Source organism: Peromyscus californicus, unplaced genomic scaffold (genome assembly GCF_007827085.1).
Source record: "Peromyscus californicus insignis strain IS unplaced genomic scaffold, ASM782708v3 Scaffold_3__1_contigs__length_106647218, whole genome shotgun sequence".
Lineage (NCBI taxonomy): Eukaryota > Metazoa > Chordata > Mammalia > Rodentia > Cricetidae > Peromyscus > Peromyscus californicus.
The window spans coordinates 26,855,948-26,873,088 of record NW_026294551.1 but is presented as its reverse complement, the minus strand read 5'-3'; the positions used below and the strand labels follow the sequence as shown (position 1 = coordinate 26,873,088).

At 50.4% G+C, this 17,141-nt stretch overlaps 1 protein-coding gene across 1 annotated transcript in view; it reads right to left on the bottom strand.

The window, feature by feature from the left end:
* Positions 1 to 2,888: 2,888 nt before the first annotated feature.
* Positions 2,889 to 17,141, bottom strand: part of Igf2bp1 (insulin like growth factor 2 mRNA binding protein 1) — a 41,943-nt gene continuing 27,690 nt past the window's right edge. The window contains 12 exon segments of the mRNA XM_052757738.1: positions 2,889 to 2,981; positions 5,043 to 5,156; positions 5,445 to 5,576; positions 6,326 to 6,400; positions 7,315 to 7,434; positions 7,776 to 7,898; positions 9,172 to 9,307; positions 9,973 to 10,095; positions 11,934 to 12,068; positions 12,816 to 13,097; positions 14,000 to 14,055; positions 14,057 to 14,067. Coding sequence (XP_052613698.1) covers positions 2,889 to 2,981; positions 5,043 to 5,156; positions 5,445 to 5,576; positions 6,326 to 6,400; positions 7,315 to 7,434; positions 7,776 to 7,898; positions 9,172 to 9,307; positions 9,973 to 10,095; positions 11,934 to 12,068; positions 12,816 to 13,097; positions 14,000 to 14,055; positions 14,057 to 14,067 — 1,400 coding nt within the window.

Sequence of the window (17,141 nt, the reverse complement as noted above, 5' to 3'; positions counted from 1 at the left end):
TATCAAAGCATGCTTGCTGCAAGAAATCCACTTTCAATCACTAAATGGCCGATGTCTGAACATTGTCTGCTTTGTTTAGGGACAAAGCATGTAGAGCCAGCTGGGAAGTCGGGAGACCCTTTCTTTGTGTCTGGGACAGGCCTGTTACTACCCCCTACCATTCTCTCTTTGGACTAGATGGTCTGGAGGCCATGGGGGGCTGTCACAGGGAGCATACCAAAGTTAAGACCCTGTCCCAGTCCTGTTTACCATTTCCCCTTCCCTCTTGGCTACCCACCACCCTCTATCAAGAATGTCCTACCTAACAGGTCCACTTTTAGTATCAGCCAAATCAACCTGGAGAAGACAGGGAGATGGGGGAGGGCAGTCACTGACGATCTGCCTGCCTTCCAGTCTTATGAATGATACAGACTAAGAATAGGTCGGATGGAAACGAAACAATAACCAAAAAATAGACACGGAAAGCACCGCGCTAAGAAACCAGGTGGGCCTCCCGCGGGGCGAGAGGGTGGCCTTGTCTTTCTCCCATAAATGGAATCTTGGCTCCCATATTTTTTTAAGAAATACAGGTTTTCTTAAAAGGTTATATTTTTTAGTTATTATTTCTCTCCTCGATAAAACGGAGGCAATATCTTAAAATAACAACAGCACCACTGGTAGGAAAACCCAGCTAAGGTCCTGTTTCACCACAGGAGGAGGGAGGGATGCCCACAGGCCAGCTGGTTAGTGGACACTGCTGTTTGGTCCCCAAGGGTCCAAGCTCTGCCAGATCTTAAATCCTACTTCAAGGTCAGAGATCAGAACCCAGCAAGGTCCTAGGCCTGGGTACCTTTGGGGTTATCCACTCCTCCCCTGGATCCAGCCCCCAGCCCCCACCTTTCCCCACAGGGCCTGTTCTCCACAGAGCTCCTAAAGTTACTGGCTCATGTTGTAAGAAATTATGAAACATAACTTTCTCATTTTTTTCTTTTCATTAAAAAAATAAAATATTCAAGACTATCAGCTTCTCTTTTGCTTTTCTTTTTTATATAAAATATCAGCAAGCCGCAAAGAAAAAAAAAATCAGAAAAAAAAAAAAGAAAAGAATAAAAAAATGAAAAACCAGGGTTCAGGGAACAAAAGGAAATCATTGCTGAGGTAACTTCACACCTTGAGGTAGTTCACTTAGCACAGCACTGCCTGACTCCGCCCACACATCATGGTTGCTCGTCACTGTTGTCCTTGCAATGCCAGGAAGGGGGAGCTCTGTGCATGGGCCTTTCCACATGCAGAGGCCTGCCTTTCTTCCCAGCACGCGTGATAGTACTGTCCAGGGGAGCTAAAGTGCATCACCTGGCTGAAATGCATTACAATCAGTACAGTATTAGGAGGGGAGGCCTAGCCTCACTTAACCGATGGCCACTGTCCTCCATGAGGGCTAAACTTCCAACAGGATCTTACGGAGCCTGGTAAATTAATAAATTAAGTGTGTCCACCCTTTGTGCATAATGCTGCTGGTATTCTGAAGTTTGCTTTCAGGCATGCCTTTCCTAACAATGGCAGTTCATGGAGGCATAAGCAGTCAGTTAAATACTCCTCTACAATAACAACAGAAACAATATTCTCCAATTGACTAAGTTTGCCAGATGATGGACTTTAAGCTTTCTCGGGAGCTCAGGGCTGGGTGGTAGGTCCCACCACCACAAGGAAACAGTGTGCCGTGGCGAGAAATACACCGCAATGCCTGCCTCAGCCCTTCTAAGAGCACACGGGTTGGAGTGAGGGCACCTTTGGACCACTCGACTCCTCCATGGAACTGAGACTTTATCAAAGGGAGCTCACACCCCCTTTCCCAGAGCTCATATATCCAATCATTAAAATAGACTTTAAAAAAATATAAAATCCGCCTGAGAATGATAGGAATCAGGGACAGTGGTCAGCCCTCACCCTGCTGAGCATGCGGTACCACCCATGTGTACCAGGGCACCATGCAGAACCCACAGGGTTAGATGGGCATACAAGTAGTGGGGAAATCTTGGTGGGGAAGTCCCAGCTGAGCAGGAGAAATTTCTGTTGTGCCAATTTTTCTAGATGGCGATCTGCAATAGCTCACCCACAAGGGTATGCTATCTTTTTTCTTTTTGTGATGCCAAGGATGGAACCCAGGGCCTTGAACATGCCAGGCAAGTACTCTGACCACTGAGCTCTATCCTCAGCCCAAGGACTCCTTTTAAACGTGGATCAGTATATACTTTAATTATCCTCTCTCTCCTTCTTCTTTTTATCTTGCTGTTCCCACTGGCTGGTTGAGGAAGGATCAGAATGAAAGCACTAATAACAAGTATTCTCCACAGTTAATATTGTAAACAAAGTTGCGTTCCAGCCCCCCAACATCACCCCATAGTAACAAGGCTAAAACAGTGTACATGAGTACAGGAGGCGCTAAGGTATTGGGTCAAGGCATTGAAAATGGAGGAATTTTCATCAAGTTAACCAAGGAGTCAGGTTAGAAAGATTCTGGGGTCAAGAAACAAACCATCCTTTGAGGTTTAATAAAACCTGAAGGAAATTTTATTTCTCTTCCCCGCTGGGAGCTTACCCATCTTTCTGATGGAGGCTGGAGAACTTCCTCAAAACAATCCACGTTTAAAAGCAACCCAAGCGACATTTGCAACAGTGACATTCCAAGGGGGCCGTCATGGCCACCTGACTGAATTGGGGGCAAGAGATCAGGGTTCCTCACTGGAACATTTTTCTCAAGACAGTGGGCAAACCTGATCTCCAGCCAGACCCAAAAGCCCCTGATTCCCACTCATTCTCAGGCCTGCTGGGAAGAGCACACTGGCCCTCCGCCCTCCAGTTCTGCGGTCTGCCTGCTGATCTGGAGCCAACGGGACAGGAAGGGGCGGTCACTTCCTCCGTGCCTGGGCCTGGTTGCACTGTCCCTTCTGGTGCTGCTGCTTCACTTGAGCCAGGATGTCTCGGATCTTCCGCTGCGCCATCTGCATTGAGAACAGGCAAGGAGGAGGCCGATGAGGAAGAAAGGGCACCTGCCACTCAACAACCTCTACTGAATAAACCAAGACCCGAGGCAGGGAGGGATGTGGGGTGGGGGGAGGGACGGGACACTCTGACATGCTACGGAAATGGAACTGCAGCTCCTAGGCATAAGCAAACTTCATGATGTCCCGATCATATATTACAGTGATGGGACAGTTCCCCTATGAAATGGGTGAAGCCCCCAAGAGAGCAGCTTCCACTTTCAATCTTAAAAAGTCCTTCCACTGGGGCGAGAAGGACGGCTCAGCCGTCAGGAGCACTGGCGGCTTTTCCAGAGGACCAGGGTTCATACATACCCCAGTTCCTACATGGAAGCTAACAACTGTTAACTCTAGTTTCCAGGATAACCCGATGCCCTTTTCTGGCTTTTGAGGGCACTGAGTACATGTAGTTCACAGACACACGCTGGCAAAAAACCCATTCACCTTAAAAAGAAAACAAAACTACAAATTTCTTCCCACTAGGTGTAGTGGTACACACCTTTAACCCCTGCACTTGGGAGGCAGAGGCCGATGGATCTGGGAATTAGAGGCCTGGTGTATGAAGAAGTTCTACATCGGGGCCACATAACGAGAACTTTTCTCAAATTTTCCCAGGAATAAGATAAAGTTTTAGAAGGGAAACGGACTGCAAAGTGGGATCCACATCCCTGGCTGTCTCTTCTCCATAAACAGAGGGCTTGAAGAGGAAGCTGGTCCGTATTCAGAATTTATGAGTTCAGACCAAGTATGGTAATCCATACACACAATCAACACGTGAAATGAAGGCCCGAGAGTTTGAGGCCAGTCTAGGCTACATAGTGAATCCGCACGCGTGGACGCAAGCCAGCACACACAAGGGACGGAAGGAAGGAAGGAGGAAGGGAGAGAGCTCACTGGCCTTGCAGCTTTTCACATAGATTTCCACTGTTCTTTTGGGAACACCTGAAATACTGTCGGCAACGCACCCAGAACCGTGTGAGCGGGGATCCACCATTTGTCCTCACCAGCCTCATCTCCCTCATTAGAATAACGCAGTTCTTGTGAGGCTTAACTGAGTTAATACAGACAAAGCCTGTGAGACAGGGCTGGGTCCAGCATAATCCTAAACCTTAGGTATCATTCCCGAGGCTGTCACTGTTTCTCAAAGATCTTAAAAGAAAGCTACCCATACCAGATAACTCAGCAGAGAGGGTCTGTGGGTTGGGCTGAAAGTTCTGGCCCTGCCTGCTCAAACAGCCCCCAAGGGCCACAGCACATTGGTAAGCTGAAGATGTGTAACACTGGGACGTGCTGAGGGTTGAGGAGAGTCAACCTTTTCCTCCCCCTGCTCAAGGTCAACCAGATTTGAACCTGAGATTGGCACTGCTTTCTGGCTTCGGAGGCACCCCTGTGACAGTGGGAAAGGGGATGATGAAGAGTTGGGACAGCACAAAGCCAGGTGTGGTGACTTACCTGCAACCCCAGCTTTAAGGAGGCGGAAGCAGGATTACTCAGAGTGGAGGGGCAGCCTCATCTATATGGTAGGCCAGAGGGTAAACAGGGAACAGAGAGAATCCCGGGGTTTGACTGTTATCATTCCATGGACAAAGTTGAATACTAACTTCTTATCCAGTGCAGACGGGGTTCAGGACAACTAAGGAGACTATGAATATATACTAGATCCAACCATTATGTGTCATACACAATATACTTGGAAACCGTTAATGTATGAATTGTGTGCATCTGCACACTTCGTTCAGAAGACAATGTCCAGAAGCTGGCTCTCTCTGCGAACACACGGGTACTGGAGACTGCACTCGGGTTTGTGTTTGGTGATAAGCACTTTCACCCCTAGAGACACTGAAGAGTGTAAAGAGGACAACATTCCCACCCTCACTCCTGCAACTGAACCAGACCAACTAGGCCAGGGCAGGCAGGTATGGGGAGCTCCCAGAGGACCCGTGCAGGTCACAACCTTGAGAGGCCTCGTTTCCCTGCTCCTGGCTCCTGAGCCCTCTGGAGGTGGGGGAAGATAGTACATACCTGGCTGGCATAGAAATGCCCGATGATCTTAACGATGACTTGGTCGTTCTCATCCGGGGTCTGGTCTCTTGGCACTACCACCTCGGCGGCCGTCAGGTTCTGCAGCTCGTTCACCTAGGGGCGGGGCAGCCAGAGAGAAGCTCAGAGCAGCGAGATGCAGAGGAAGAGGAGGAGGGCAGCTCGTGGGGGAATGCTGTGTTCAGTGCATGAGGTCCTGGGTTCAAGACTTAGCACCACAAAAAGAAAAACCAGACACCGTGGGCCCGGAGGAGGGTGAATGGCGCCGGGCCTGGGAACTAGAGTCAAGTCAGTGGACAGAGGAGGGTGAGAGGGAGAACGCTGGACAAAAGGGGGGGGGGGGTTAGCGAGCGAGGCCTGGTGCTGTCGGCCCTCGGAGCTCACCGTTTTGCCGCCTTTGCCGATGACCCGGCCAGCCGCTGAAGCTGGTACCCGTATGTGGGTCTCCAGCTTTACTTCCTCCTTGGGACCAAAGAAATTCTCTTCTTTTAGTTTGCCATAGATTCTTCCCTGAGCCTAGGGAGTGGAGGTCATGGTTAGAGCAGCCATGTATCCAGGTGGAAGGCAGGCACGTGGCCCCCAGGCTCCAGTCCAGGCTCTTTAAGAGCATCCAAGTGGCCAGAACCCTCCCGAGGACCAGCAGCTGAGACAAGTGGTGACAGTCCCTAGGGGTGACTTCCAATGGTCCCCTGGTTATCTGTAACGCTGGAGACCGTCAGACATGAGCCACGAGTAAATCAATATCCCAGCACTACGGAGGCAGGAGGATCACCACAAGTTCATAGCCAACCAGGTCTGCAGAACTAGTTCTGGGCCAGCTAGAGTTACATACTGAGACCCTGCCTTAATCTCTTCCCAACTCCCTCCTAAAGAGGAAATGAGTAAATACTTCAAAGGATGTCCCACTTACAGGTTCTGGGATGTGGCAGTACTGACGCATCACAACCATGAATGGCAACAATTAGCTACTCAGTCTCTATCCTCACAGATCAAGTGAAGGGTGGAGACATAAAAAGAAGGGGTGTCGGCATCAAATGCAAACACCTCGGATGCCCCTCTTTCTCACATTCCTGTGTGGACTGTGAGGAAGTGAGTGGAAATGAACAGAAATTAAGCTTGCCGGCACTTTGAAAGTAGCTTTGCAGCTGTGGACCCGTGACAGTAATCTGACGGCAAAGAGAAGCTGTCCCAGCCTTTTCCCTGCACGTTAGGTTCCCAACCTCACCTCCCCTGTACCCACCCTGGAAAAGCAATATAGACCAAACCTTGAACTGAGCCTCTGGGGGTCCAGTAATGATAACCATCCGAACTTTGGAGTCAGGTGTTTCTGGGGGAGCAATCTACAAAGCACACAGGTGGTCAGAGGGGGCTGCTTCCCGAGGAAGACGGAGGCATCGCCATCCCCTCTAGTTCCCTCCCATCGCCCACTCTGAGATAAAGAGAAGAAAAAGTCTCAAACCCAAGTTCCTGTCTGCACACGAGACCTGTGAAGACAGCATGGGCAGCAGCTAGTAGGACCTGCCTCAGTGATGCTTCTGCAGCAGGACTGTTCCCCGCCACCACCCCATCTGAGGGTTTTAGCAGGGGGCTGCCGAGAGGCAGGGAATTATGAAATAGAGAAGGTAGTGGCTACACCTCTCGGGGTCGGGGAGGGAATCACAAAGCTTTAAATGCCATAGAATGAAACCCATGAATCTGGACCCGTAAGATTAACAGCACTGGTTTTGTGATGAGAGGCCCCTCACTCTCCTGGATCCTGGATCCAGGGAGCAAAGACAACCAGTACATGGTGCTCACTGCTAGGCCCCGCCTGCTTCCTACATCCCACACCAGGACACTGAGACTTGACAGAGTCCAGCAAGGGGTTGGGGTATTGGTTTAGAAAGGGGCTGGGGACTGGCGGGAAGGTGGTGGCGCCCGACTTTAATCCCAGCACTTGGGAGGCAGAGGCAGGTGGATCTCTGTGAGTTCAAGGCCAGCCTGGGCTACAGAGTGAGTTCCAGGAAAGGCGCGAAGCTACAGAGAAACCTTGTCTCGAAAAACCTCCCTCCCCCTCCCAAAAAGAGATGGGCCGGGACTGGGTCCATTCTATTTTGGGCAATATTTCAGCCTGCAGTATTCGTAATATTGTCTCTTCTATAGCCTGGAAACCTAGAAGTACTTAAGACACCCATTGGGGACTGGGCTTTCATTCCCCAAAGTGTGAAGGGAGCTGGGGTTCACACTAGACCTGGAAGATCTCAAAGCAAATCACCTTGATGGAGGCGCTGGCAAACCGTGAGAGCTGTTTGATGTGCTGCCCTTTCTTGCCGATGATGGCGCCCACAGCCTGGGCGGGGATGAACACTTGGACCATCTCCTGCTCCGGAGCCTGCTGCCAGGACAAGAGACTCCTTACTAAAGGACCAGGGAGTGGGGTGAGGCAAGACCCAGGAGCCCCTCTACCCAATTTCCTCACAACCTCCCAAAGAAACAGATGCGGGTACCCAGCTGCACCCTGGGCCATGAAAGGACACCACGGGTTCCTTTTAGCCCCCCTCTAGCTAAAGGGAAGCAAAATCCAGTGCAAAGCTGCCCCCGCCACCACAGGAGCTACCTCGGCGGGCTGCCCTCCTTGGAGCTGGCATTCTGCCTGCAGGTCTCTCTTCCCTCCGTCCTGCCAATGTCCCCTCCCCCGACTTCCATGGGTCCCTGATAATAAGACCTTCCACCTACCATGAAGGAGCTATAGGGGGCAGCCCCAGTGACGCTGCTGGGAGGTGGTGGGACCGCACTGGATGAAGCTGGGAATAGACCTACAGCAGCCAGGTTGAGACCGGGGATGAGGTGGGACTGTAACTGGAGGAGAGACGGGAGGTCCAGGTCAGCTTGCCCACAGGCCCCGGTGAGGCTGGTCTGTGAGCTCAGCTTGCCCACAGGCCCCGGTGAGCCTGGCCTGTGAGCTCAGCTTGCTGAGGGGTCTTGGGCCCTGGTGTGTGGCTCTGGAGAACCTACAGGAGCAGGCACCCCCAGCGCAAGTCAGCTCCCCACAGGAGTTATTTGCTTCTGTCAAAACCTGCCTGGCATTGTGGGTTCTCTTGAGCCATGGAGATGTCCTCACTGGACTAAACTGGTATGTCCGAGCAGGAAGGCAACCGGCAGGCTTCCTATTTGTTTCTGCCACGTTGATGGAAACAAAACAGGCCCATAGTCTGAATGTGACGCCCCTCTGTGAGAAACTGGGACTTTCCCTTTGATTCCTGGGGCCCAAGTAGTTCCGACCCTTTCTGCTAAATATCCTATCCCCTATCCTATCCTATCAAAGTCCAAGATGGGACAGGGCATGGGGAGAACAGAATCCCATTATTGGGAGACAGAGGCAGATCAATCTCTATGAGTTAGAGGATGGTTCTATTTATCAAGTTCCAAGCCAGCCTGGGCTACATGCTGAGACCCTGTCTCAAACAAGACCAGATGGTGACAAGCAAAATCTGTGGTAGGGACAGGGAAGATGGTTCAGTGGGAAAGAGCACTGAGGACCTGAGTGTCAATACCATGTCCCTAAGCCCAGTGGGGTTTGGAGGACAGAGACAGGATTGCTGGGTTTCGCTGTTACTCACCTAATTCTAGCACCTAATTTCAGGTTTGTAAATGACTGTGTCTGAATAGAATAAGGGGATGAGTGAAAGAGCAGGACATCTGATGTCCTCCTCTGGTCTCTGCATACACATAACCACACACACACACACACACACACACCACACACACCCTATGAGCTGGGTGTGGTGGCACATGCCAGTAATCCCAGCACTTGCGAGTCAAGGCAGGAGGACTGAATTCAGTTCTAGCCTACATGGTGAAGTCTTCTCCCAGAAAAAGTTGAAATTGTGACCCTTCTGTCTACTACGGTACACAAGTTTTAGCCAATCTAGATTGGCTAAAGTATAAAAACCCATGAAACCCAAGATTATGCCCCAACCCCACCTCAGGAGCCAGATGAGGAGCCCTGCCCTAAGTTCAGAGAAGGGTGCTGAGGGGCTAGGGATGTAGTTCAGGGTACAGCTTTTGCCTATCTCCAGGGTCTGGGTTCAACTCCCTGCACAAACACAGGAGGATGCCGCCTTTCACTCACACTCATGGCAGCCACATCATTCTCGTAGGCCTCTCGCACTTTCTTCATGATCTCTTGCTCAGCCCTGCAGCAGTTCTCAATGGCCCCCTTCACGGTGATGGTCCTCTCGGGGTTATAGAGAGTGAGATCCTGGAGCCTGGCAGGAGAGCAGGGCCGTGTCAAGCAGGGGACAAGGAAGGACTGGACCAGGCCCCAGCCAGGGACAAGGTCAAAGAGCAGCTGAGTTACAGGGCCAGCGTTTCTAAAGGCTGGCTAAGTTATCTCCAGCCTCAGGTGACCAGGCAAGGAGCACAGAACAAGCACGGAAATCCCTTCTGTGGGAACAGAACCTACTGTGAGAGGTGTGGTGGCCACACATGCAGGATTGCTGCAGGCGGTCCTTATCTGTGCTGTTTTACAGAAGAGTTACCCTGCAAACAGGTCAGTCTCTAAGGAAATGGAGAGGCAGGGTGCTTACAAATAGCTAACTTGTACCTTTCACTGGGTCTTCTGAGGCAGCCCAGCATGCCCAGGCTAAAAAGGAGCAAGGTTTGTGCACCTCTCACAGTGGCAGACATTCCTAAAGCCCACACCCTAGCTGCAGGCTTTCCTGGAGATGCAGAGGTAGACTGTGCCAAGAGGTGGGGTGTCCCAGCCCTTATCAAGAGGTAGAAAATGATCTCATCACTTCTCCTGTTTGCCTTATGCCAACGGAAGCAGTGCCCAATTTAAGAGGCAGGTACTAAGGCTGAGCACTGAAATCCCTGGTACCCCAGGCCCCATGCTCGCCACGCCAGTAAAGGGACCCATTGAGAGCCTTACGAGGAGATGGTGATCTTTGTCTCCGTGTCCTGCTCCACCTTCTTCAAGTTCCTTCCTTCCTTGCCAATGAGTCGCCCCACAAAGTTATTATGGGCCAGGATCTTCAGGGGAACCTCATCTGCCCTGGGGGGGAGGAAGGGGGACAGTCAATAATGCCAACAAAGACTCAACCATGGGGTCACTCACAACGAACAATCCCAGGACAAACCACAAATCGAGTATCACAGGATTACAAAACCCAGCAGATCAGTGGTTTACAGAGAAATGGTGGATGAGGATGGCCTGTGGGAAGCAGGATGAAATCTGGGAGCTAAAGCTTTCTCTCAACTGTGATCATGGTTTCAACAGGTACTACCATATACAAATCGAAACTCAAACTGGACACTCGAAAAATCACCAAACTGGACACAGGAAAAGCAGGTGAGATAGGGTCTGAGAATTTAGCTCAGGAATTTAGCTGAGCTGTCCACCCCCAAGGTGAAGGGGTTGAGGGAGCAGAAAGAAAAGGGAAATAATACACAATTAAGCCAGACATGGTGGCATGTGCCTACAGTCTCAGATACTCTAGGCTGAGGATCCACTGAGCCCAGGAATTCTAGGCCAATCTAGGCGACATGTCTACAAACAACATTTTTGTACTAATTGAATCCCAATAAAGCTGTAACAAGAAAGTAACAACTGAGCGGACCGGGGTGGCAAGCGCCTTTAATCTAGCACTTAGGAGGCAGAGTATATCTGAGTTTGAGGCTAGCTAGCCTGGTCTACAGAGTGAATCCCAGAACTTACACAGAGAACCTTGTCTCAAAAAAAAAAAAAAGAAACGAAACGAAATGCCTGCATTTAATCCCAGCACTTGGGAGGCAGAGGCAGGCACATATGGTCTACAGAGTGAGTTCTAGGACAAGAAACCCTATCATGAAAAACAACAGAACAAATAAAAAAGCCAGACGAACAAAACCACCCGAAATAGTGTGATGATGCCCACCTATTATCAGGGTAGGCAGGAGGACCGTAAGCTCCTAACCCGGACTGTGAAAGACTCTCTCTTTTAAGTGTGTGTGTGTGAGAGACAGAGAGACACACACAGAGAGATAGAGAGACAGCGGGAATGTGTGAAGATGCCCATGGATGTCAGAAAGGGGGGCACTGACCCCTTAGAGCTTGAGTTTCAAGTTTGTGAGCTACCCGACATGAATGGTGGGATCCGAATTCTGGTCCTCTAATAGAGCACTATCCACTCTTAATGGCTGAGCCGTCTCTCCAACTCCAGAGCCATTCAAAGAAAACAAAAAGAAACTAATCTCAGCACTTGGGAGGCAGGATTACAGGAGAGTTCAAGGTTATCTTGGGCTACAGTGAGATCCAGCCTCAAATACTGCCACCCACACCAAAGAACCCCAACTCCGAAGGTACTGGAAGTGAATCCCCTGTACTTCTTTGCATTAGTGGGGCCCACACCCAGGTTCTCATGTATGCAAGCATCTACCCCATGTCACTGTGCTATAGTTCAAGTCCTGCGTCACTTCTGTCTCTGTGGGGGCTTTAGATTTACTGATAGACGTGTTGACACACACAAAATTATAATGGTAGAGAGCAGCATTTCAGCCTGACCCTCTGTGCTGACACATGCACACTCTCCTACACACACTCCATCTATGTGGACTCAAACACACACACATCCATATATATGGACACAAACGGAGACACTGAGCACATAAAATTTCTAGATGATTATACAAGTAAAGATCTTAGACTATGTTTTTGTGCCGTTTACGACTCTCTCCTAACCTCTGTATCGCTGATATGAGCAATTACAAGTAGAGGCTGGGGTGTGGCCCAGCAGCCAAGCGTCCGCCTGGCAAGTGTGAAGCCTGAGGCTTGACTCAGCACAGCAAAAAAAAAAAAAGGGGGGGGGGGGTGGGTTGGGGGGCAGCAGTCCCCAGAAGTGCAGCCGATCTTACGTTTTGGTGTCCTTCGCCTCCTTGTGCATTATCTCCAAGATCATCTTACACGCCGAGGAGCAGCCTTCAGGGGTTGAGTGCACACTGATGGCCTTCTCGGCAGCTCCCGCGTTCTCCTTCCTATGCACGTCTATCCTGAGGACCACAAGGACAAAGCCCGTTAGCGTGTCTCCAGTAACACCCCTTCCCACCTCCTATCAAAGCACAGAGCCCACTCTCCTTGGAATGGGGCCTGTCAAGTGTAGAACCGGGAAGTAAAGAGAGGGCCAGGGAACCATGGCGGGTGCTGCTCTGCCAGCCTGTCAGGAGGTGGCTGGAGAGGACAATGCCAAACACCTCACAGCTGCTGGGTGGGGACACTGCCAGGTGTGTGTGGCTATGAAGCTGTTTTCCCCTTCTAGTGTCCTTTTTCAAACACTGTACCAGGGAGACACACTGTCCCAACTACAAGGAAATAAACGATTTTCTATGAATAAGGACACAACCGAGCTCTTCTTTCCCATAAGCACCGATCGATCGACTATGAAGATAAGGGAAGCGGGTGACTACACTACAGTGTGAGGTGGGACGTAATTATGACTTGTGGCAAAGGGCCCTGACTTTAGCCACGCTGTGGCCATCAAGCGGCCACTTATCACAGAATACCTGAGGAGTGAGGGACTCAACTCACAGGACTGGGTTTCCTGGAGCAACTTGATACAAGGAATTATGGAAACTGTAGGTGACAGTGTACGGCCCAGAGACCCATTCTGTCTCCCGTTTGCCCAGCCTCCACACAAAGGTAATATGGCAAGAGTGACCCCGTCCCAAACAACAATTCCCAGGAGCCTCTCCGGGCCCCAATCTGTTTCCTGTACCCAGCCTCCCTCTCCCAGTACTCACTTGGATTGAGTCTGTTTTGTGATGTTGCGGATGGTGGCACCCTCCTTGCCGATGATAGCGCCTACATACTGCGTGGGAACCAAGAGCCGGAGGGGGATGTCTACTTGCTGCTGCTTGGCCGGAGCACCCGATGCCACAGGGGATCCTTGCCGGGGCTGGCCCCGAGAGCCAAAGCCTCCACGGCGCCCGTTCTCGGGACCCTGGGCTATCTGCTCATCAGGTATGTAGGAGACCTTCAGGGCATGGTTCTCCAGCTGGTGGCCATTGAGCTTCATAATGGCTCTGGGGACAGAGAGAAGTCCAGCGGTCACTCCAACCATGCCAATCACATCCAGTGCCTCCTTCCACAAAGCACCGGCTACAGCTGGGACCACACTGCAGATGGGGAGCTGACCACCTGTCTGCCACCCCATCTCTAGGGAATCTTCCAGTCTAAACTAAGGGAAAAGTCATCAATACAGCAAGGCCTCATGCTTTTCCACTTAAGACCACTGGAAAATGTTGAAGCAAGAAAACCAAACAACAAAATGTGGCAAAACCCTGTGACAACCAGGTAGGGCTAGAAACAATCAGTGTACACAGCGTGTGGTCTGTCCACCCAGGGAGTGAGAACTGTAAATGCTGGACCTAAGGGCTAAGGAGCTGGGACCTGTGATGGTGGTGGTGGGGACAGCAGCTGGGCTCTGAACCATCCTGCATCACACACTGGATCCAGGAGCAGCAACCCACACCTACAATCCCAACGTTCAGGAAATAGGGGGTAGGAAAATCAGGAGTCTGGGGTAGCCCTTGCCTGTGTAAGTGAACTGGAGGTCACTATGGTCTCAAACGGGAAACACTTTTGATCCACCTTCGGTTTTTTTTTTTTTTTTTGAACGAGGCAGGTCCCCCTCATAACCAATAGATGGCGCCATCGACACATACAGGACTCTGCAGTCCTGGGTACTGAGACAATCTCCTCTCCTAGTCGACCCCCCCTCCCCATTCATCTTTATGGGTAAATTTCTCACTTCTGAAACAAAACATCAAGGAAACATGGCCCCCTGAAAAGACCTTTTGTGGGATCCAACACCAGAAGGCAGCTGAGGATTCCAGCCTGCCTGGACCCTACCCACAGGGGTCTGAGTAGAACCCATCTCCAACACCCCTCTGGAGACCCCCAGTCCCACTTCTGAGGTACTCACTGCCTGGTCCTGCTCCCGGTTACGAGTAGGCTGACGTTGACCACGGCTGTTTCACTTTTCTGTGTTCACTGTAGAAGACCAACGGACCACCAGAGTTAGCGCTGCCAACAAACTCAAGCCTGTTTGTAGGTGGAGCACGGGACTACGGAGCCCTAGAATATACTCAGAGGACAAGTGAAAAGACACTTCCCAGGAGACCGCCCTCCTTCACCGGAGACCCTGGGAGTGCCAGGGCTGGCGAAGGTTTTCCGGCACCCCCACCACACACATCTCTACTCTGGAGGCAGACTCACCCTAGGAAAGTCCAACCAGCCAAAAAAACAACAGCTGGTGGGTGAGATTAGACAGTTACAGAGGTAAGTCGTCAAGAAAATGGCTTGGGTCTCCTTTTCTCAATGCCTCAAGTGACTTGGGACTACCTAAATCCATTCTGTAAGCTTGGAATATCCACAAAGACGTTTTCCAGAGAAGGAATTCCAGGCTCCAGCATTCTAAACACCTTGAGAGTGGGCATGGGGCACACTGGGGCCACCAGTTATGCGTCATGAGAATCAATCCCATCCCGGAGTTTGGATTTGTTGGTTACCACCTTACTTTTAATTAATTTTGAATCACTGGAAATTGAACCCCTGGGCCTTTGCACGAGCTATACAACTCTAGTATTGACCTACACCCCTCAACCTTTGACTTTGTGAGACAGGGTCTCACTCAACACACCTCAGGTTGGCTTGCAGCTCACTATATAGCTAAAGGCTAACCTTGAACTCACCAGCAGGACTAAAACTAACCTACTTCAGTGATGGGAAGTTATTACATTAAGAGACAGACAGAAGAACCTCAGGCCAAGCATTATGGTGTGCACCTGCAGTCTCAGAAAGACCAGGAATTCAGGACTGTATGATAAAGAAAGCTTTGTCGGGCTGGCGAGATGGCTCAGCCGTTAAAGGCTAGTCTCACAACCAAAAAATATAGGAAAGCTTTGTCTCAAAATATACCTCAGAGATGGCTCAGTGGCTAAGAACCCCCCCAGGACCCAGTTCGATCCCAGAACCCACATGGTGGCTTACAACCTTCTGTAATTCTACTTCCAGGAAATCCGATTTGGCTGGCCTCTTCGGGCCACTGTACACACGTGGTGGAGACACACACAGATGGAGGCCAACATCCACACACATAAAGTTAGCATTACCAAGTAAGGACTGGTGCAGATGGCTCAGCGGAAAGCTGGCACCTGCTGCCAGGGCTGAGGACCTGAGTCCCATCTCTGGGCCCCACATGAAAACCAACGCCCAAGTTGTCGTCTGACCTCCACAAGGTGGGCATGGCAAGTGTGCGTGCACACACATAAGCACAATAAATATAAAAATAATATTTTTTAAAAATAAAGGGGCTTGGGCTGGAGAGATGGCTCAGAGGTTAAGAGCGCTGGCTACTCTTCCAGAGATCTTGAGTTCAATTCCCAGCTACCACGTGGTGGCTCACAACCATCTGTAATGAGATCTGGTGCCCTCTTCTGGCCTGCAGGAACACATGCAGACAGAACACTGTATACATAATAAATAAACCTTGAAAAAAAAGGACTGTGTTGGAGGCCACTTCGGCTGGTGAGAGCCTTGAGCACATCTGTGGGCTCCTCTTCGTTTTTTAAAAACTATTTTGTGTGTGTGTGTGTGTGTGTGTGTGTGTGTGTGTGTGTGTGTGTGTTTAGATGTGTGGAGGTCAGAGGACAACTTTAGGAAGTCAGCTCTCTCCATCCATCATGTGGGTTCCAGGGACAGATTCAGGTGTCAACCTGACCAAGCCTGTCCGTTTCAGTGGCAGATGCTGCTCAGAGTGGCCCCCTGGTCTGTCTAACTCATGAGTCCAGCTGAAAGCATGCATGGGCAACCACTATCAGCTAATTCCGCTGTGCTCTGGCATTTAAGATGAAAGGCAAGTCAGAGGATTAGAGCAGAGAAAGCAGCGCTTCGCTGGTGGGCAGGCAAGGTCTGTCATCATCTGTCAGCACACACAGCTTGCACCTTCCCACAAGGAATTTAGAAATGAATATTTAAACCTCAGACAAAGCAATGGCTGCTCCTTGAAGATTTCCAAAAGTGGGCTGCTGCACTACTCACAAGGAAGAAAAGGCACCGATCTAAAGCGGCCAACAGGGGGCGCTCACTCACTCATGCACCCTACCTGGCCCCAACACACAGACTGGAATACTATTCAGTCATTAAAAAATTGAAATCCCAGCCGGGCAGTGGTGGTGCACGCCTTTAATCCCAGCCTCGAACTCACAGCCTGGTCTACAGAGTGGGTTCCAGGACAGCCAGGACTGTTTCACAGAGAAATCTTGTCTTGAAAAAAACAAAAACAAAAAAAAAGAAAAAAGAAATTCCATCAGCTGTGACTAGATGGAACCAGAAATTACCAAGTTAAATTAAATAAGCCAGGCTCTAAAGACAAGTAACTACAAGCTCTCAAGACTGAAGGTAGAGAATGGAAGGGAAAGGGGAAAGGAAGGTGGAGATGGGGGGGGGGAGGTAGGGGAAAGGGGAGGAAGTAGGAAAAGGAGGGCTGGGGGGGAAAGGCAGTCTGGCTGAACTGAGAAAAAAGATGGTTAAGGGTGCCAAGGCCTGGGAGAGAATTGGGGAAGGGAAGGCTGGGGAGAGGCAGCCAAGGAGACTATGACAGCCATAGACCACACTGCACCAAGTACTTCAGAGAGCTACAAGATGTTGAATGTTCTCACCGAAGAGAGCTGACAAGGTGAGGAGCCGGACAGGCTTAACGACAGGATACACACGTATGCATCACAACACCCAAGAACATGGAATGCTCTCACGTGCTGGCTTTAAAAAAAAGATCTAATAACAACCCTATGTCTAACCTAACCACCCCAAGCCCATCTTCTCTGCAAGAATTTACACTCCTAGAAACAGAGGACCCTCACAAATGACAGCTAATTTTGTCTGACTTAGAATTCCTATCACTCTTTCCTCTGTGGGCACAGCTGTCAAAAGATTCTGCCTACAAAAACTATTAACAAATAAACCCTGTCTGTTTGGGGGGGGGGGGGGGGGAGTTGGTTTCTCTGGGTAGCCCTGCCTGTCTCAGAACTCGATCTGTAGAAACACAGAGATCCTCCTGCCTCTGC